Source organism: Engystomops pustulosus, chromosome 6, assembly GCF_040894005.1.
Source record: "Engystomops pustulosus chromosome 6, aEngPut4.maternal, whole genome shotgun sequence".
Classification (NCBI taxonomy): Eukaryota; Metazoa; Chordata; class Amphibia; order Anura; family Leptodactylidae; genus Engystomops; species Engystomops pustulosus.
In genome coordinates, this window is record NC_092416.1 from 89,313,302 (window position 1) to 89,336,176 (window position 22,875).

The 22,875-nt window shown below is 40.9% G+C and overlaps 2 protein-coding genes across 2 annotated transcripts in view; one reads left to right on the top strand and one right to left on the bottom strand.

Moving 5' to 3' along the window:
- Positions 1 to 22,875, top strand: part of LOC140063976 (cathepsin D-like) — a 61,902-nt gene that overhangs the window by 21,975 nt on the left and 17,052 nt on the right. Inside the window, exons 2-3 of the mRNA XM_072110322.1 lie at positions 20,665 to 20,812; positions 22,219 to 22,342. Coding sequence (XP_071966423.1) covers positions 20,665 to 20,812; positions 22,219 to 22,342 — 272 coding nt within the window. The remainder of the gene's footprint in view (positions 1 to 20,664; positions 20,813 to 22,218; positions 22,343 to 22,875) is intronic.
- On the bottom strand, positions 8,176 to 16,278 carry LOC140063977 (uncharacterized). Its single transcript, XM_072110323.1, has 4 exons — positions 13,499 to 16,278; positions 13,244 to 13,308; positions 9,103 to 9,293; positions 8,176 to 8,253 (listed from the first exon to the last, which is right to left on the bottom strand). The coding sequence occupies exons 1-2, from the start codon at positions 14,213 to 14,215 to the stop codon at positions 13,276 to 13,278; spliced, it is 750 nt and encodes a 249-aa protein (XP_071966424.1). The 5' UTR covers positions 14,216 to 16,278; the 3' UTR covers positions 8,176 to 8,253; positions 9,103 to 9,293; positions 13,244 to 13,275.

A 22,875-nucleotide genomic window follows, 5' to 3' on the forward strand; every position in this document is an offset into this window, starting at 1 on the left:
CCAGCGCTAAATAACCCTTCTAGTGTAGTAGCTGACTCTGCCCTGTTGTAGGGCATGGATCTGATCTTTTAATCCTTGCAGCACCTTTTGTGGGGATGACAGGTCCTCTTCAGGCACCAAACCCTCATCTGGGTTACTAGTCCCCAGTCTTGCAATAAATTGGGCTAGTCTTTGCAAGAACACAATCACACTCTCTGATTCTTCACTCTCCTCAACTTCATCTAGGGTGCTATTAATGGCTAAGATTAGATGTCTGCGGTTGCGGGCTTGATTTATTCTGTCTTCTGGCACCTTGGCTTGTTTGGCCACTGACACCAGTTCTGTGTGGGTTAATTGCAGGAGAGACCCACTAATGGCATCTAACTGTTGCTGCATACCCATGGCTATTGTTAGTACAGCAAAATCTGCGTACGAGCCACCAATGTAACAGCCACACACGCCAGACCATGATCGGCTAGCAGGGGCGAGTTCTTTTAGGATTCTGAGGGTGTGTAGTTACGCAATATAAGGCCCAGATGGATCAGCACATATTCCACAGTCTCTTTTAACAGTTTATTCTTAGCAATATGAACACTTCAGTCGCTAAGCACAGCAATTATATTCCAAGACAAGTTCTAGGGCAGTGATGGCGAACCTTTTAGAGACTGAGTGCCCAAACTACAAAAAAGACCCGCTTATTTATCGCAAAGTGCCAACACAGAAATGTAATTTGTGATTTATACTCGCTTCTCTGTCACAGTTTTCATTGATACCAGCACCTGAGGACACCAATAAAGCAGAAAATAGTCCCAGGTAGAGCTGTCACTTTAATATAGCTCTGTGCACAGCAAGTCCTGGGCTGTCTGGGACTGCAGGAAGATACCTGGAGTCATCTCTGGTGATGGCCTGAGTGCCCACAGAAAGGGCTCTGAGTGCCACCTCTGGCACCAGTGCCATAGGTTAGCCATCACTGTTCTAGGGGCTGGGGCAGTCACTCCAGTACCTGATGTATGGAGGCTGAGGTGTCTCTGTGCTCCAGTGTCCTCCCTCTGCAGATATCTCTGGACCCTCTGGTAGAGGAGCTTCTACAGATACATATATTCTCTCTCCTGTACAGAAAGGTCTTGTGCTTCCAGCTCTTTCTAATGTGCAATCTCTCTTGTCCCAGATTTTGCTGAGGTGTTCTCTGCTGCACAACTCAGACACTGGAGCTGCTCTGCACTGGAAATGTAACAATATTGTGTGATGTCAATACAGCAGTTCTGATTAGTTAACTCTATAGTTGCTGTGCTGTAGTGTGATACATATGTGTAGTAGTGTGATACATATGTGTATGTGCAAAGTTTATCTGTGTTTGTTAAGCAGGGATCTACAGATTATGATACCCCTGTTTTCACTAGGTTACATACAAGACCTCTATATCGGTTTGCTGAGAAGAGGTCATTAAAAGCAGATGCAAACTGCTGGTACAGATATTTAAGAAGAGCCTGGGGGGGGGCATTCCGATGCTCAGTTGGACCGTGCGCCAGATTAAAATGCAAAGTCCGACAGAATTATATTGCACACCCTATTTAAGGGTGAACTAATAAAAAAAGGGGTGCACTCTGTTGGGGCAGTGCAGAGGGCGCAAGATTTATGAAGAACGGGTGGCATTTTACACTGCTGTTAGTAAATGTGCCACGTTCTGGAATTATACTTCTATAATGCTATGTGCCTGCCTTCTAACCAGACTGCCAGGTAATATTTTCCATGGAAAAAATCCTTTTTATCTTGTGCAAACAATGTTTTAAACCTCTTTGCATATTGTAACCAATTATTTTTGAAATATAAAGGGTTTGTCCTGCATTGGTAAGAATATGACTACTTTTTTCTTCCAGAAACAGTGCCATATCTTTCCATAGCCTGTTTCTGGCATTGCAACTTAGTCATATTTTCTTAGAGTAGAATGGGGTATCAAACATGACCCATGAACAGAGGGTCTGGTTTAATTGGTGATGGGGCATTCCCTCGAATGACATATTTAAGAACAATCATGCTAACTGCCTCAAATTGTAGTGGCAATTTACATCAGCCCAAAGCAGGTATAGTTTTCTTTTAACATAATGAAGCTCACCCAGGGGAGCCAGGGTCAGACATCAAGCTCAGCCATTTACGTATAAGTGTCTTTGATTTGTCCACTGCCCTATAGATGTGTGACACATTGCTTTTTAACAAGACAAAATGAAAGTCTGTTGAGGACACACTCAATAACTTTCCATTTACCACATACATTAGATATGCATTTTGTATTATTTATAATGCAATCATTATAAAAGATGTACTTCTTACATTCAGATGTCTGCTAGTCTTGCAAATATTTGGCAAGAGACTGGAAAGGTATAAAACCTTTCTGGCCATCTTGATGAAAGTACTCAATAACTTCTTGGATTTTTATTGTGTATCTTTATTATATAAGTGAAAAAAGTGAAACATTTGTAATACAGTTTAACAAACTGGCTTACATTCACAAAAGTGTTTGCACCAGTTTTCTGTCTGACTTTGCATTGAAAAGAATGTGATTGCATATATATTTATGAAGTGTTTGCGTCAGTTTTGTGTCATGGCAGCACTGTGTTCAGCGAAACACAAAATTCTGCACCTTTAGGGGCGTTCCAGTGAGGAGTCAGCCCATGTTAAAGAAAAAAAGTCAGTGCACACGTTTCTCAAGCAGTGCAGATTGCACCATATTAATGAAGACCGTGCACCAGTATTCAATAATCTTGCAAACTACACAAAGGGGCACATTTACTTACCCATTCCATGGAGTTCACAGAAAGTACATTGTCCGATGATAATGCACTGTGCTGCGAGTCACTAAATTCGTGCGCCCGATTATCATCGCCTTGCGACATAATTTGAAACTTAAATCCCACGCTCAATCTGAATCAGTCTGATCGTCCAACGCCCCCCCCCCCCATTTTTGTCACATGAAAGCTGGCAAAATCCAATCGCGTGCAACACAATCCCCTGTTAAATACCTGTCAAAGCTGCACAAATCCCTAAAACGGCAAACAGTCCGACGGAAGTGACCTTAGTAAATGAGCCACATGGTGTAGTTTGCACTACTTTTGATAAATGTGGGCCATTGTCCCACAAAGTATTCAAGTAGGAAGACCCTTGTTTTTAAAATCATTTATTGCCGTTCCTCCCATATGTGGCAGGTCATACAGTGGCTTGCATTTATTAAAGACTTTGCGCCAACTTTCTATCTGACTTTGCGCTGAAAAGAACATGCAAACTGCTTGCACATATATTTATAAAGTGTCTGCACCATTTTTGTGTCACGGCTGTTGAACTAGACTGAAAAATTGTACACTTAATGGGGTGTGTCATTGATTACACTCATGGTCACAAGTTTTGAGAATAATACAAATGTTAATTTTTACAAAGTCAGGTTTTATAATGGCAATTTGTATATACTCCAGAATTAATTGCAAAGTCAATATTTTCCTAGAAAATGAACTTTTTCCCCCAAAACACATTTCAACTTCATTGCAGGCGTGCCTTAAAACAAGCAGCTAACATTGTTTTAGTGATAGCTCCAGTAACACAGGTGTGGGTGTTGATGAGGACAGGGCTGGAGATCAATCTGTCATGATTAACCCCTTAAGGACGCAGGGCTTTTCCGCTCATTTCTCGCTCTCCAACTTCAAAAATCCATAACTTTTTCATTTTTACGTGTACAGACCTGTGTGAGGGCTTATTTTGTGCGTAACAAATTTTACTTTCCCGTAATGTTATTTATTTTAACATGCCGTGTACTGCGAAGCTGAAAAAAATTCCAAATGTGGAAAAATTTAAAAAAATATGCACGTGCGTCACGTTCTTGTGGGCTCAGTTTTTTCGACTTTGACTGTGCACTCAAATAACACCTCAGCTTTATTCTTTGGTTCGGTGCGATCGCGGTGATACCAAATTTATACCGGTTTTATTGTGTTTTAATACATTTTCAAAAACTAAACGAATGTTTACAAAAAACATTTTTTGCCATCTTCTGACGATAATAACTTTTTCATACTTTGGGGTACGGAGCTGTGTGAGGTGTCATTTTTTGCGAAATGAGGCAACGTTTTCATTGCTACCATTTTGAGGTCTGTGCGACATTTTGATCATTTTTTATTTCATTTTTTATGTGATATAAAAAGGTGTAAAAGTCGCATTTCGGACATTTGGGCGCCATTTCCCGCCTCGGAGGTCACCGCCGGCCATAACCATTTTTATATTTTGATAGATCGGGCATTTTGGGACGCGGCGATACCTAATGTGTTTGTGATTTTTACTGTTTATTATGTTTTATATCAGTTCTAGGGAAAGGGGGATGATTTGAATTTTTAATATTTTATGAATTTTTTTTATTTTTTAAACTTTTTTTTTCTTTTTTTTTTCCACTATTTCTTAGACCATCTAGGGTACATTAACCCTAGATGGTCAGATCGCTCCTACCATATACTGCAATACTTCTGTATTGCAATATATGGCATTTTTGCAGGTCATTCATTACAATGAGCCACTGCCTCATTTTAACGAATCTCCAGAAGCCATGTAGCCTCTTGTCAAAAGAAGACCCGAGGCTACCATGGCAACCGATCGGCGCCCCCCGATGACGTTCGGGGACGCGGCAATCGTAAAAAAAGATGGCGGCGCCCACGCACCGCCGTCTTTTAAACGCCGCCGGCAACGACAGGGTTAAAAGCCGCAATCGGTGCAAGCACCGACTGCGGTTATTAGCGGTGGGGGTTTTCTGCATAATGCAAAAACCCCCACTTTTGTATGAAGAGGACTCAGCCCGTGAGCCCTCTTCATACACTCCTTATACCTCTGCGCCATAGAGCTACGGCACAGAGCATTAAGGGGTTAAGTAAGAATCACACCACTGGAAACTTTAAAAGGAGGCCGGTGCTTGGCATCATTGTTTCTTTGTTAACCATGGTTATCTCTAAAGAAACACGTGCAGTCATCATTGCACTACACAAAACTGGCCTAACATGGAAGAGTATCGCAGCTAGAAAGATTGCACTTCAGTCAACAATATTTCGCATCATCAAGGAATTCAAGGAAGGATAGCAGATAGGGAACACAACAGCGCTCATAGGGTGATATCGTTTTGATTCAGGGTATATGACGTGGTTGGACAGTCGCTTACCTGGTAGAGTTGTGCTTCAAAGTAAGGCATCGCATCTCCAGGGCTCGATCACTAATCCACTTGAAAAAGGGGACCACAGATCCCCGAAATGCGTTGTGTGTCTTCCGTGTACCTTTTATGATTTAAATAAAAAGAAAATATATTGGAACCATCACCCGGTCTTGCTGTGCGCCACTCGCTCTTGACTACCCTGCACCTAAGGAATTCAAGGAGAGAGGTTCCATTGTTGCCAAAAAGACTCCAGGGCGTCCAAGAAGGACCAGCAAGCACCAGGGCCATCTCATAAAAGTGTTTCAGCTTTTGGATCGGGTTACCAGCAGTGCAGAGCTTGCTCAGACAAGTGTGAGTGCATCTGCACGCACTGTGAGGTGGAGATTCTTGGAGTAAGCCCTGGTGTCAAGGAGAGCAGCAAAGAAGCCACTTCTCTCCAGAAAAAAACAAAAAGGACAGACTGATATTCTGCACAAGGTACAGGGAGTGGACTGCTGAGGACTGGGGTAAAGTCATTTTCTCTGATGAATCCTCTTTCCAATTGTTTGGAACATCTTGAAAACAGCTTGTTGGGAGAAGACAAGGTGAGCGATACCACCAGTCTTGTCTCATGACAACTGTAAAGCATCCTGCAACCATTCAAGGGAATTGGCTCTCTCACAGTCTTGCCTAAAGACACATCCATGTATGTGATAAAAACATCAGACAAACACACATAAAAACCAGAGGGCAACAGATCATGTGCAAATATAATATTTGTGTCATTATCAAAACTTTTGGCCATGACTGTAGTTGGAGTTTGCTCCACATTTATTACTGGCGCGTGCCACAATTCTGTCTGTCCCATAATTATGCAGCATGAATAAAGTTCACAAAAAAAAGAAATGATGCACACTTCCCGAGCAGTGCAGGAGCATCAGTTTCGTGAAGACCCCGCGCCAGTATTGATTAATCTCATGTGTGTGTGCAGGAGACTTGACATTTATAATATGTATAGCAAAAAAAGGAAAAAATGTGCTATAGCTCATCCAACCTCTCCAGCTGCTCTGGACTTGACAGAAGAACGCTTGTTTCGGGTCCAAGGCAATGAACAGTTCAAAAGAGATAAAATACATCTGCACTAGCTCCAATTTATTAAAAAATATCTGAGTTTATTGATTCCATGACAATATTAAAAACAAGCAATATAGAACCTATTTGAAATGAAACCTATTTGAAAAAGCCTCTTCCTGTGTGGGCGTGGTATGAAGAGGGGTGTATACTAATTGTGATGTAAGTATATGATGATATGATAGCAATAGGCACATACGTTTTACCTATAAAATCTACAAGGCATTTAGTATATTTTATAACCTTATTTGTGATTGATAGATATCTGAATAGGCTGTGTGAAAAAATATTGCGTTTAATAAATATATGATAGGTCTTTTTGTGGTTCATTCCTCGAGTGTCCAGGAGCATATTCCAATAATAAATACCAAAAAAGGATAACCACTACAAAATTACCACGTCCCTATACTGAGAGCGAAAAGTAAATACCAATAATAGTACTCAGGACCATATTAACAAAAAATCACAATACATAAACCAATGCAATACATTACTTAAATTTTATTCACACAAGGTAACCAAAAAGGACAAAACAATTTAAAAACATCACTAAAAATGCACAACAACAAACACACATGAGCGGTGGTGGTCAATTGGAACACAAATCCACCTGAATAGGTATAAGAGTAAATATAGAGAACCATATACATATGTTTTTATGTAGATAATAAGGCCCAATAGTCAATTTTGCCCTAGTGAAAAGAGGGCGTTACATGTATAAAGGCCTACTAATCTACCATAAGGCTCTCAAGACCACCACCGCAGCACCCCGACGTACGTTTCGCCGTCGCTTCCTCAAGGGGATGTGCTGCAGTATGGCAAAAGGAGAGTATATATGGCAGGGGAACTACCCCCAAAAATAAACAGGGACCAATAGTAATGCTATGTGTAGGAGTGGAAGTTACCTCAATTGTCTAGGATTGGATCAGCTGTAGGTGTCAGCGCATTGGTCCGGTCACCGCGCACGAGCCAGAGAAGACCGGGCACGGACCGCCGGAAGACACGTGACCCGCATCATTAGCGCGTCACCGTCAACCGGAAGTCCGGACCGGAAGTCCGGATCGCGCATGCGCGCCGGAGCAATGCGCATCAGCCGTCCATATTGGATATGGGCAGGAATAAGGATAATTACTATTATATATATATATATATATTTTGCTTGACCATACTATTAATTAAAATGGCAAAAGGTGAGTCTTAGTGCTACGATATTAAACACCGAGTGTACCAAAAAGTGAGGTGCTCGTGACAAAATGTGAAAAATAAAAGTGCAGAAAATCAACAGTGAGTAATATTGATAGTACATAATAAAAACATACAATTAATAACACAAATGTTGTTAATATATAAAATATGAGTGCATAAATGAAAAGTTTATAATTATGTATTTTATGAGTGTGTGTATAAGAATTGGTGAAACGAAAATGTGATATATGATGGGGGCATATCCAAGCGTAATGAATTGCCAGCCTTATGGGACTGTACACGTGAATGGTGTGCAGAACAAGATTAGTGATCACTATACATTAAATATTGTCTAATAATGACAACTGTGCAATATACCAATGCTAGTGTAAGTGCTGAATTAAAAATAAATTAGAGGATGTAATAAGTACAAAGCAAAATGAATAAAAATTATTTAGAATTATATCCAAGTTACCTATATATTATAAAGTGCATTAGTGCAAAATGTAGTGTTTGAAGTCAATAAGACTATTTGTAAGGTACCCGAATAGTATAAAGTGCATATAGTGAACATCATAATATAATAATTTCATAGGAAAATGTAAACTATGTACATATAGAAGTAGATACAAATCGTGCCCGTATGGCATGATAAATAAACATGAACACCCTCATGAGGAAGCGACTTTGACTTGGTCCAATTATTGAAAGATTCCTATACAGCCGTATATAGATGTCAACAGCCATTATTCACTTGTTGATGACTCCTGAATTCGCTAGATAGCCATGCATCCAAAACCAGATCCCTAAACGATGAAAACAACATAAAATCACTCAAAAATGAATAAAAAGCAAACTATATCATGGCCTTATAATACACCCATATACTACTCCAATATGCCAATGTTATAGATGTCAACAACCATACAATAAAAACCGGACTCCTGACTTCAATTAATAATATGGGGAAAAGGACAGTTTTTCATTCAGGCCCAATGGAGATGTGGTGGCTAATTTCACTATCCATTTAAGTTCAATACGCTCAAGTCTCTTGAAGACATCACCTCCACGAGTTCCCAAAATAATCTTGTCTATGCCGAATGCCCTCAAATCTTGCCATTTGCTCTCATGGCACTCAAAGAAATGTTTTGGGACTGGTTTAAGTTTGGATATTTTTTCCAAATCTGTAGGTTGGAGCTTACCGCTGATCGAATGTCCTTAATATGCTCTTGGAGTCGGACTCTCAATTCTCTTGTGGTCATACCCACATACATGAGTCCACATGGGCATTGAATGATATACACCACCCCCGTAGTGCTGCAATTGATAAAATGGACAATATTAAAATTTCTCTGTCCATCAGAGTCCTGAAAGATCTTAGTTTTCGTGATTTGTGGACATACCGAGCAGTGTCCACAAGGGTGTGACCCCCAATCAGGACCCTTTGATCCGAAGATGTAGTTTCGGAATCTGGGGGACGTGTAATGGCTTCTCACCAGAGTATCGCCAATGGTGTTTGCTCTTCTTGAAGTTACCTGTGGTACTTCAGCTAAGTATTTTTTAACCTCCGGGTCTGATAATAAAATTGGCCAAAACCGTTTAAAAATCATGTTCATCTCCCTCCATTGTGCACTATAGGGGGTGATAATTCTTACCTTGTTCTCCAGTGTCTGTTTTTGATTCTGGACAAACAAGTTCCTTTGGTCGGTGGATTTTGCTCGTATGTAACCCCTCTCTATGTCCATGTCCCGATATCCTCTTTGTTTGAAACGTGCTTTGAGTGTCAAAGATTCACTCTCAAAGTTGCTCGATGTGTCACAAATTCGACGTGCCCTCAAGAATTGACCTGTTGGAATAGATCGCACTGTATGAGCACGGTGAAAGGATCTCGCGTGTAGGAGGGCATTGACAGATGTTTCTTTGCGATATACTGTTGTGCTAAGGCGGCCATCGGATTGGACAAGAATCTGGATATCCAGGAATTCCATATGTTCCTGGCTGATGTTGTTTGTTAGTCGGATGTTAAGATTGTTGGTATTAAGATCCACCAAAAATCGATCCAGATCTGTCTTTGTGCCCTGCCAAATGAATAGAATGTCATCTATGAATCGCATCCATGAGATGACCTGTCCAGATGCCCTATCCATAGCCTCTTGGACCTGATTTCTTTCCCAAAGGCCCAAAAAAAGATTCGCGTATGAGGGGGCACACGTGCAGGGCCGGTTCTAGACAAAGTGGGGCCCTGGGCAAAACTAAAAGTGGGGCCCCAAAATAAAACTATTTTATGACCAGTCACAGTCAGCAAGAGGCTCCTTTAGTATGGTAAAACAAACTGTAATATGGGAGAATTTTATAGGAGATAGATAGATGATAGGGAGATTTATGGGCAGCATGGTGGCTCCGTGATTAGCACTACAGCCTTGCAGCGCTGGTCAACATCTGCAAAGATTTTGTATGTTCTCTCTGTGTCTGCGTGGGTTTCTTCCGGGTCCTCCGGTTTCCTCCCACACTCCAAAAAATTTGGGGAGGGGGACCGATATTTTCTGAAAGCAGACACTTGCCCCATTTTCAAAATTGCATCAAAGATTTTATAGACATAGGCACCTTCATGCAATTTTGATTCAAATTGAAACATTTTATTAAAAATACTTAAAATTTGACTTTGATGGCAAAAAATTTGATCCAAACAGAAAATATTTACCTTCACATCTCCTAAATGTAATACATGGACATTTGTAGAGTTCACAAATGTGCCCTATTGATATGTTCACATGAATAAATCCACATAATATCACTAAAACTGTAATAACTAGATATCTGCTTTTCAGCTAGACATTTTTAAGACAGTCACAACCTGCAAAATATATCAATAAAACAGAATAAAAAGTAAAGGCGACATAAAACCTATAGAATTTTGAAAGCAGACAACCAGGCGATGCATTTGGCAATTAACATTCAAAATTTCCTCTAAAATATGTACAAATCCTGAATACTTATATAAAGAAATATACTTTCCTAAAAAAGTAAGATGTGAGGAGATCATACAGACCCCACACCAATATATTCACCAAAATATGCAGCAAAGGGAACTGCAGAAAATTCCCACAGATCTATCATTGTCTGTTCCTTACACAATGGTAACCCAAATAAATAACTATATATCCATAAACCAAGCTAATGAGATAATAAAAGTCACGTTTAGATGTGTGCCATTGTATTATCACAATAACAGAACCCTCCCCGCTTCATAAGAATGAGAGTGAGAATGTCATAACATAGGTGTAAATAATGTAGGATGATGGGAAATAAAAACTTTATACCAGGACATGTGTGTGTTTTTGGTGTTACATATAACTTTATGGACATGTTCTGGTCACGGTGTAGTCACATTAGGCGAAGAGGATCGAATGTGCATCGTATCAGTCAATTTTCCCAACAAAAAATAACTATCACAAAATAAAAGGGAATAAGAGAGAATGGGCCACATTTATCACTTTTGTGCGCATAGGTGTAGTAGTTGTGCCTAAATTCTGGTGCACTGTTTTCCAGAATTATCACAAGCTTTTACAGAATTAGCACAACCATCTGTGATAAGTATATTTTCTGCCTCTTATTAATCACTTTACTTTAACACAGTTTAGGCGCAATTTTGGCGCAGTTTCGGCATAATGTTAGATTCAGGCACTTACATGTGATCCTGCTACAAGCTCCTCTCTGCTTCTCCCACAGCCCAGAATGAAGATAACACTCACAGCAGCACCCAGGTGTGTGACACCCAGCACCCAGTGACCTCCTCAGCAGGGGCTTCTCCTGGAGGGGATCCCCCAGTGCTGGTCTCCTGCTGCACCTCTGTAATTCTGCACAGTATCCCCCTCAGACACACTGGTGACACTGTGTAGAATTACATGGGGGACACTTGTCAGTACTATGTGCAACATTCTGTAACGTTCTCTTCTCTCTTGCTTTGAGCTCAGGATTCTGCAGAATGTTTTGTAAATAGAAGGTGATGAAGTGTAAATAGAGTCTGTAGCTCCTGTCTGCAGAGTATCTAATGACTGTATTATCTGTACTAGTGTCTGCAGAGTATCTCATGTCTGTATGATCTGTACTAGTGTCTGCAGTGTCTGGCTGAGCTTTGCTGCTAGAAATGAGCTGTTCTGCAAAGGGGCTCAGGGCTTTCTTCTCAGATAACGCCAGCTCCAGGCTGGAGTGTTTTTGCGCCTAAATGAAAAGTCGCAAGTGATGAATATCATTAGGCGCATCAAAACATCTGGATTGCTAGGATAAATGAGGGAAAGCTGGTTATTTTTTGCTGCGCAGCTAGAATTTAGTCACATTTAGTCGCAAAAATGGCACAAAAAATGGTGCGCCTGAATGAAAAGGCACAAAAACAACAGAAAAAAACGATTGATACATGTGGCCCAAAGTGTGTTCTTAGATTTGCATAGAGAAGGGTTAAAAACATGAATATTAGTTGATATTATCCCTTCTCAAAATGTAGTACTAGTAACATATAAAGTGAATATTTCCATTATGTGTGAGGTGCAGCAGCTCCTGTGTGCAGCAAATGCTCCCGCAGCCTGATGGCTAAGAATCTGGAGATGGGGGAGACACTTCAGGGGGCTGTATCTCTGGTTCTGTGACACATAGAACCCCACTTCTTTTTTTCCTATGAAAGAAGAAAGTCTCCACTTTTATATGAATCTAAATTTGTGTTTCTAAAATGCAGAAAAACGGAGATATTAACTGTTAAACTGCCGTCGGAAGTGATATTTATATATAAAAATGGCACCTGATATTCTCACTTTAAACCTGAATATCTCTGGATCCATAGCACCTAGAAACAAAATTCAAGATTCATTTGAAAGAAGAGATTCTCCCCTTTCTCCCTGGGGGCCCTGGGCAATTGCCACCTTTGCCTACCCATAGCGCCGGCCCTGCACACGTGGCCCCCATAGCCGTCCCCCTTGTTTGTAAAAAGAAACGGTCTTTAAAAAGAAAATAATTGTGATCCAATATGAATCTTATTAGTACCATCAGGAATGTTACCAGGTCCTCATCAAGTTCACGAATGCCTAAAAAGTGTTTCACCGCTGCAATCCCCAAATCGTGGGCTATACAAGTATATAGTCCCTCCACGTCGCATGAGACCAGAAACATATCTGGTTCCAGTACGACGTCATCCAGCCGTTGCAGGACATCAGTTGAGTCACGGATATATGAGGGAAGTTCCTCTACACACGGACGCAAGTAAAAATCCACAAATCTACAAATGGGCTCGCACAAACCTCCACAACCCGACACTATAGGGCGACCCGGTGGTATTTTAGCGTCCTTATGTACCTTAGGTAAAAGGTATAGGGTGGGTATTATAGGGAAATCCACTTCTAAGCCTTTGCGGATTCTAGATGGAATAATACGTCTGTCCAAGGCTGTATCCAAAATATGGGTCAATTCATTTTTGAACGTATCGGTGGGATTACCTGACAACTGTCTGTAACACTCTTGTTGATTCAATTGTCTGAAGGCTTCCGCTTCATACATGGCAATCGGCCACACCACCACGTTTCCCCCTTTGTCGGCGGGTTTAAATACCACCTCCTTCATATTTTTTAACTCCCGTAGAGCCTGTCGCTGGCCACGGGTTAGGTTGTCAAAATGACGAGTCTGAGATAGCTTTCGTAACTCCGCTGTGACCATCTTCCCAAACATCTCTATCTCAGGACTCGTCGAAAAGGGTGGACACGTGGTGGATTTTGGTCTAATTTCTGCAGGAAATTTTACAGGGTTACTCACCCCAGATTCTTCTTGTTCCTGTAAAAGTGATTCTAATACCCTGAGTATTTCCAGGTCTTCCGGGGCTGTAATAGAACAAGAATTATCATTTGTATTGCCACTGAAATGTTTTTTCCATAGCAGTTTACGGGCAAACAAATAGACATCTTTGATTACCGTAAAATCATCAAATGTAGCCACGGGACTAAAGTTAAGCCCTAATGACAAGAGGGAAAGTTGATCAGATGTTAATATAATGTTTGAAAGGTTAATTACCTTCAACTTCCCGCTGGTGAGTTCCTCTTGGTTATTGTATTTCCGTTTCATCGGAGTTCCACGATTTTGCTGAGATAAAGGCCTCCGTCCAGAGGGCCCTTCTGCTGCGGAACAGGAGGAGTCCGAGGCTACCGTGTCTATTGAGGTTGTTGATCCTGACCTTCTTATCGGGCGTGATGAATTCACCCGCTGCCATCGGTACGCCCGTTGTTTTTGGAAATCCTCCATATCCCTGTGGAATTTTTTGGTTTTGACTGCTTGGGTGTCTTTTTCCCACTTCAAGCATTCATTATTCAGATCCTGTTCAAACTTACTCAAATTATCCGGTGATAGTAGGGTTTTTATTTTATCTTGCACAGTGGCTAGTTCCAGTTCAATATTTTCCAATTTTTTCTTTTCAATCCCAATCAAGATTTCAATAAAAGTGCGAGAGCAGGTGTTACATGTCTCCTCCCACCTTTTTCTAATGACCTCATCATCCAATGCAAATGAGGGATACACCTGTACCCTAAGGCCTCTGGGTACAAGATCTTTTGCCAAATACTGCTCCAATGCAGCTTTATTCCACCATATCTTAATCCGTTTTTTTAAAAGATTTTTCACTGACATTTGGGCCTCTTTGGTCTCATCATTCCCCACTAGAGAGCCCCGTGAGTCGCAATTAAAAACCTGGGTAACCATAGACAACCAGTTTGATTCCCTGCTTCGAAAATCCATAGTCTCCGTAGGGTATATCTATAATCAAAAACAAACAGTAAATACCAAAAAAAGGATAACCACTACAAAATTACCACGTCCCTATACTGAGAGCGAAAAGTAATATTCCAATAAGCCTCGTCTGTTTGGTATGACCTATTCAATAAATAATAATTCATAAAGAATGCAATACAGAACTAGCAACATGAATGGGATCTGACCGTCTCTATCTGGCTCGTCAAAGCTGGCTGATAACTTTACAGCCCGGACTCCAAAACGGGGAGAAGCCAGGCCAGCACCCTCCCCTTGTTAGCTGCAAAGCACAGGAGCCTGTAGCTCCCTGCTTTGCTGCCCCCCATCTCACAGGATGACGCCAAACTGTGAGTTGGGAAGCTGGTCGTCCTTCTCCTGCACAGGGAGCAAAATCTCACAGCGTGCACCTTCTCAGGGTCCCTGCTACACAGGCCAGATGTCTAAATAAAGCTTTGACCACAGGCGCATGCAATGACATCATTGTAGTGCCATGGGGGAGGCAGCAGAAGAAACCCTGTTGGAGAAAGCAGTGGTGAGGTAAGTACTAGCTTTTTTTATGGCCACTCTCGGGCACTGTTACTTTTTGTTACTGGAGGCAGTGTTCTGGCTTCTGGTGGTACTGCTATGGCTACTGGGGGCACTAGAATTACTGGCTACTGGGGTCACTTTCACTTTAGGCTATGGGGGAACTGCTCTTGATATTGGGAAGCACTGCTCTGGCTTCTGGGAGCACTGTTTTGGCTATTGGGGCAGTGTTGCTTCTCGCTACTGCGAGGGCTACTAAGTGCACAGTTACTTCTGACTACTGGGGGCACTGTTACTTTTGGCTATTAAGGGGCTTTATTAATACTGGCTACTGGGGAATTCCTGGCTTAATTTTTTTTGGCTTTGGAACTGTATGTATTGGGATTGGTTTCTGAATAAAATGGCTTTTAGATACAAAACAGTTAATTTAATAATATATTAATTTAACCCCTTAACGCTGAAGCCACTTTTCACCTTCCTGACACGGCCCATTTTTTAAAATCTGACATGTGTCTATTTAAGTGGTTATAACTTTGGAACGCTTTAACATATGCAGTTGATTTTGAGATTGTTTTTTCATGACACATTGTACTTCATGTTGGTTGAGAAATTTAATCAATATATTTAGTATTTATTTATGAAATAAATGGAAATTTGGCAAAATTTTTGAAAGAAACAATGTTTTCCAAATTCAAAATTTTCTACTTTTTGAAAAGTTGGTCATATCACTAAAATAACTTGATAACTAACATTTTCCATATGTCTGCTTTAACTTGGCATCATTTTTCAAACATCTTTTCCTTTTTTTAGGATGTTAGGAGGCTTATAACTTTAGGTGCAATTTTTCAGATTTTCATGAAAATCATCAAAACCTACTTTTGGAGGGTCAATTTAGTTAGAAGTGACTTTATAAGGCCTACATGACAGAAAACCCCCACAAATGACACCATTTCAGAAACTACACCCCTCAAAATATTCAAAACAACCTTTGGGAATTTTGTTAACCCTATGAGCGTTTCATGAGGGTGAAAGATAAATGAAAGTGAAATTACAGAAATGTAATTTTATCTTACTATAGATTCATTGAACACTAAAATTTGCACCTTCACAATGGGTTAAAAAGGAAAATGCATTTTACAATGTTGGGGGCAATTCCTCCTGAGTATGCAAATACCCATTTTGTCACTGTACCCTGCTGTACGGGCACAGGGGGGCACTTGGAAGGGAAAGAGCATTGTTTCGTTTTTGCAGGGCAAATATGGCTGAAAAAGTTTTCATGTGTCAGGATGCATTTGGAAAGCCATAATGGTACCAAAACAGAGGAAAGCCCCAACAAGAGACACCATTTTGGAAAGTACACCCCTTGGAGAGTTTAGCAAGGTGTAATTTGTGTAGTTGCCCCAACAGTTGTTTGATTCAATTAGGCCCCAAAAGGGAAAAAAGGTGAAAATTTTCTCAAAAAAGTCACTTTTACCCCAAATTTTTGTAAGCCACAAGGGATAAAAGATGAAACAACCCCCATAAATGTGTAAAACTATTTCTCCTAAGCACAGAACTGCACCACTTGTGCATATAAAGTGTTGTATGGGTACACAGTGGGCCTCAGAAGGGAAAGAGGGCCGTTGGCCTTTTAGAAGCCAGATATGACAATCATCCTTTACAAGTGTCAGGATGCATTTGGAGAGCCCTAGTGGTACCAAAACAGAGGGGAACCCCAACAAGTGTCACCATTTTGGAAAGTGCACCCTTTGGAGAATTTAGCAAGGTGTAATATGTGTATTTTCCCCTACAGGTGTTTATTTCAATTAGGTCCCAAAAAGGAAAAATATGAACATTTTCCCAAAAAAGTCAACTTTACGGCTATTTTTTGTATCCCATAAGGCATTAAAGATAAAACAACCCCAAAAAATGTGTACTAGCATTTCTCCCGAGTATAAAATTGCCCCACACATGCAAATAAAATGTTGTATGGGTACGCAGTGAAGCTCAGAAGGGAAAGAGGGGCGTTGGCCTTTAAGAAGCCAAATTTGACAGACATCCTTTACATATGTCAGGATGCATTTAGAGAGCTGTAGTGGTACCAAAACAGAGCGGAACCCCAACAAGTATCACCATTTTGGAAAGCACACTCCTTAGAGAATTTAGCAAGGTGTAATATGTGTATTTGTCCGTAAAGTTGTTTGATTTAATTAGGACTTAAATAGGAAAAAGGTGAAAATTTTCTTATAAAGGTCATTGTACCCCTAATTTTTTATAGCCACAAGGGATAAAAATATGTAATAACCCCCCAAAATGTGTAGACCTATTTCTCTCGAGTGTAGAAGTACCCCACATGTGTATATAAAATGTTGTATGGGCGCACAGTAAAAGGGAAGGGGGATGTTTGCCTTTTATAAGCCAAATTTGACAGAAATGTTTGACATGCATTTGGAGAACCCTAGCGGTATAAAACAGATAAGAATCCGAAAAGTGTCCCTAATTTTTGAATGCACACCCCTTAGAGAATTTTGCAATGTGCAATATATGTATTTGCTCCTACAGGTGAATGATCCAATTAGGCCCTAAACATAAAAAAGGTGAACATTTTCCTATAAATGTCACTTTACCCCTAATTTTTGTAAGCCACAAGGGATAATATATTAAATAACCCCAAAAAAGGTGTAAAACTATTTCTCCCGAGTGTAGAAGTACCCCACATGTGCGTATAAAATGCTTTATGGGCGCACAGTAGAGGAAAAGAGGGATGTTTGTCTTTTAGAGGCCAAATTTGCAAGAAATCCTTCACATGTGTCAGGATACATTTGGAGAGCCGTAGTGGTACCAAAACAGAGGAAAACCCGAAAAGTGACCCTAATTGTTGAATGTACACCCCTTGGGGAATATAGCAAGGTGTAATATGTGGTGTAGGGTAATACACGTGGTGAAATGAGCATTTTGAACATATAGGTCAGTGGTGGCGAACCTATGGCACTGGTGCCAGAGGCGGCACTCGGAGCGCTCTCTGTGGGCACCCAGGCCATCACCCCAGCATGAAGTTCACCAGACAGGACTCAAAGAATCTTCCTACAGAACCTCCCTACAATGAAAGGCGAATTTGCCCTCCTCCTTTCAACTGCATTGGTGTCTTTAGGAGGCTGAACGATTGAAAGTTGTCAAAGAACAAGGAGAAATAAATTACTGCTTAAATTTCTGCGCTGGCACTTTGCAATAAATAAGTGGCTTTTGGTTGAAGTTTGGGCACCCAGGCTCTAAAAGGTTCGCCATCACTGATATAGGTGGTTTCCAAATATGATGTGCAATGGAGTCCAAGATGGAAATTGCAATTATTTCTGGAAAGTTCAGTGCCCGTTATGTGGCGCCCCTTATGAAATAATGGAGGGGTATAGGGAGCAACGGGACCTAACAGTTGTTACAATTATTCATTTTACCTAAATGAATTCACAACAGGTTGGGCGTGAATTGTGAATGTGTTGCGTATAAGGAGGTAGATGATACCAAGGGACCAACTAAACTTTTGTCACTCTGGAGGTGTCGCAGGTCTCTTAGTAGTATGTAGTGTCCATCCTAACTCCTCTTTTGGAACAGACTCTTTATTGAGTCCTACAATTAGAAGCAGCAGAATTCACCGGGAAAATGCTGTCCTGGCAAAACACAGGAACATCTAAACCAGAGGTACTGGGGCCCCGTCCTTCTTGTCCCAATATTAGTTTCCTAATACCTTCCTCTTGAAAACGGAGAAATGATACGGCAGGACCTGCACATTGGAACAGCACGTAAGAGTTGTACAGCGTAATCTGTACAATGTGCACGGCCAGCGCTTTTGTACCATATCTTCGTTTTCCGTAGGGAAATTATTGCCAAGTGTTGCTCTTATTCACCCTAGCGATGCCCATTGTGACGAATATTGCTGCTTTTGGCTGGACCAAATCGACCAGCCAATAGCGGCAAACATGGACAGAGGGGGGCAGCAAAACCCTTCTGGAGCACAAGACACAATTGGTGGCAGTCAGGAACAGCCGCCACCCTGCCCCGATCACCGTGTCTACAGACATGGTGACTGGTATTACTGACGTCATAAGTAAATTCGCTTCTATTGGCTGGTCTGAATTGATGAGCCAATAGCAGCGATAATAAACTGGGGGTGTGGGGGGGACGGAACCATTCTGGTCCATGGGGCAGGATGGATGGCCGTCAGGATCAGCCGCCATCTTGCCCCGATCACGGTGTCTGTACCGTGTGGGCAAGTCACTACCCACCGCACCGTTCTATGACAACGCGCGTTGGGAATAGGCTATACAATCTTTATTTATTTTTTAAGCAATTTAAACAAATAGGGTTTATTTTTTGCGAGACGAGATGCACTGTAAAAAAAAACCTTCATTTTAGTGGGTTTTTAGTTTATTGAAGCAATTTTATTAACTTTTTACGTGTGGAGGAAAATAAAATCATCAATTCTTGTTTTGGATTTTTAGCATTTTTTTGGGGGGTGTTCACTGTAGCATAACAATAATATATTATCTTTATTCTACGGATCACTACGATTACGGTGATACCTCATTTATATAGTTTATTTTATATTTGTCCAATTTTATTGAAGGAAAACTAGAATAGAAAAAATTGCATTTGTTTTAGTATTGTCATTTTTATAGCAGCATAACTATAGTATTTTTTGATTGACGGAGCTGGTTGTGAGCTTATTTTTTTGCGTGACAAGTTGTTCTTTTCAGTGGTATCATTTTGGTGCTTGTAACTTTTTCGGATCACTTTTTAGAACATTTTTTGTAAAGCAATTTGATAAAAAGTTTTAATTTTTGGCAAGTTTTTGGGTTTTTTTTTTCTACCATGTTCACCGAGCGGGTCCAATTATGATTAGGATTTATTGTACAGATTGTTACGGACGCAGCGATACCAAATAAGTGAGGTTTTTTTGTGATTTAGTGTTTTTTATACTTTATTACTTTTGTACAGGGAAATGTGGTGTTTGGGGGGGACTTTCACTTTCTTTTATTATTTATTTTTATTTAAAAAAACTTTATTTATTGTTTTAACTTTTTTTTACAGTAACTTACATTTTAGCTTGAACAAGTGATCTTCTGATCACTTGTTCAAGCTATTTTACAGGTTACACAGTGCAATACAGATGTATTGCACTGTGTAATGTAAGACACTGAGCATGCTGCGCATGCCCAGTGTCTTACAGCCGGGTCCTGCCAGGAGGCACGGACCCGGCACCGGGAGGAAGATCGCGCAGCCCCGGGCACCGGCAGTCCCGGGGCTGCGATCGGAGCTGCGGACCCCCCCGGTAAGTGCCGCGCGGGGGGGTCCGATTGACATCAAATACTTTTTAAATGCCTCTAACACGCCGCGGTCAGCGCGACCGCGGCGTGTTAGGGGTTAACACCCGCGATCGGAGAAATCTCCGATCGCGGGTGTTAGAGGCGGGTGTCGGCTATAATATATAGCCGACACCCGCAGCTTCTGGCGCCGGCTCCGTTCAGGAGCCGGCGCCAGAAGCTTGACGTAATAGTACTGCATTTTGCGGGAACGCACCTCCCGCGATGCAGTACTATTACGTCAAATGTCGGGAAGGGGTTAAAGACCATTTAAAATATTGTAATTCTTTATTGTAGTAGGTATTGTTTTTTCCTTCGTCAAATTACATGACAGACTTGTTGCTCCCAAAGGTAGCCTATTGTTAACAATTTGAATCCCAACCCTAGCTAGCTATGAGAGATTCTACAAAACTAGGCTGTAAGCAGACAATGATAGGCCTATTCCTTGCATTTTTTGCTAAGATGAAATAGCAACAGTATCAGATTAGTTGCTAAACTGAACACCATCTTCAAATATCACTAAATTGAGGAAATAGGATGAGGTATTCATAGAATGTAAAATTTGCCTTTGTGTTTCAGAATTCCCCTTAAGAAGTCCGAAACCATCAGACATGCTCTGAGTGACCATATAACCATAGAGGAGAAACATTTTGAAAGTAAAGCAATAAACCAAAGGCCAATTCATTTTTTGACACAAATACCTGAAAAACTTACCAACTACCTAAATGTGAGTATGGTAGAATTTTTTTTAATGTCCAGAACTTATCAACACTAATCTTCCATTATATTTATGTTTTAGCATTTTTCTGATTATTGCTAAAAAAATAACATACCTTATGTATATACTTGACAAATCCTTGAATACTGATGTTAAAGGTTAGATTGAAATAGTTATATATTAATATTAATCCTGAATTATGGTACAGAGCTGTAATCACCCTTATAAAGAATGTCTGGACCATTATACAAGCTCTTATACCTCTTGTGTCATCCCCTTCATCCTTCATAAACTGCAAGCTCTTGTGAGCAAGCCCTCACTCCTATTGTTCCATATGACTGTTTGTACTGTTTGTGTAATATTATATTTGTTTATGATTTGTAAAGCCCTGCAGAATTTTATGGCGCTATATAAATACAGATTATTATTAAAGCAATTTTTGCTGGTATGATGCCTGCTCACAGCTTGCTCTGAAGATTAGCATTTTGGAGACACAAGGCACTGTACAGTAATCTGATGTAGAGAAAACTAAAAGTGTAGTCAGTGGGGCACATTTACTAAAGGTCTGAACGCCGGCCGCACTTTCACGATTATTTCCGTTTTGCGCCAAATTGTCCCATGTTTTTGGCGCACGCGATCGAATTGTGGCACATCGGCGCTGACTTGCATGCGACAGAAAGCGTGCAGAGGGGGGGGGGGGGGCCTGGCCGGATTCGGACAAACCACGAAATTTAAAAACTGAATTGTGTCGCAAGATCAGCACTCACATGTACCAGGAAGAAGCAGGTGAACTCCGGTGGACGATCTTAGTGAATCGTGACAGACCCGAATCCTCGTCAGACAACACACCGCAGGAACGCGACAGGACTGAGTAAGTAAATCTGCCCCAGTGTGTCCGACAAGAAGCTTGTTGACTGTTTCCAATGAAAATAAGTAGAATTATGAATGAACCCTAGAGTGTAATGCAGGATCAGAACACAATGGGGCTTATTTGCTACGTTTTGCAGATCTCACTTCCGTTGAAAAGTGCGCCGGCTTTGATGCAACAAAAATCTGGGGGCAGGCTGTCGGACAACGGATTCGGACTGAGCGCGGGATTTAACTTTCAATTTGTGTCGCAAGATAATGCATTTACATACACTGGGAAGAAGAAGGTGAACTCCGGCGGAAGCGACACATGCAGGATATTGGGCGCATGTGAATCGCGGCACAGTGCATGATCGTCGGACAATGCACTTTGGATGAACTCCAGCAGCTAGGTAGGTAAATGTGCCTTAATAGTTTATTCTATGTATTTACAAAGCTTTGTCTTCCTTTGATAAAGAAGTGATAACCATCAGGAAGTCAGTCGATAAATAAGTAAAAATGTGTGTATGATGTTTGCAATGACTAGCTGTATTACTTGTATGTCACAGGCCCAGTACTATGGTGAGATCTCCATTGGAACGCCTCCTCAGAAATTTACTGTCATCTTTGACACCGGTTCCTCCAACCTCTGGGTTCCCTCTGTCCATTGCTCCTTCTTTGACATAGCTTGCTGTGAGTAATAAAGAAAATGTGATTGCCACCCGCAGCACCTTCATGTCACATTAAACATCTTAATTCTCTCTAAAGGAAACCACTCTGAGGGCTTTATTTATTAATGAATTATCTATTTACAGAGATTCATCAGCGCCATCAATTCTGTTTAGAAATAAATATGGCCTCATGGGACCAATTATGCCCGATCTTGGTCCAGAAATACTTTGGAGGTTTCACCTTCATATTAGTTACTGTTCTGAGAAGATGGAGGATTATTATTTACTTTCAGGCCTGTATGGGGAATAGATCATCAGTCAGAGCAATGGGGAACACTTCACAGAGCGAGCACAGGCTTCAAGCAGGGATGCGGCCTTTGCATCTCTCCTCTTCTGATCTATGGTTGTTTAGATATATGGCTTCAGATGCTATCCACAGGTTCATTTAAATTCTTTTTCAATGGTGCTGTCTCTGCAAAAAGTAAAAATGTATTGAAGGAAACACAGGATATCAAAGCACTTAAATGGTTTAGCACTCTGTTTTAAATCCTTCTT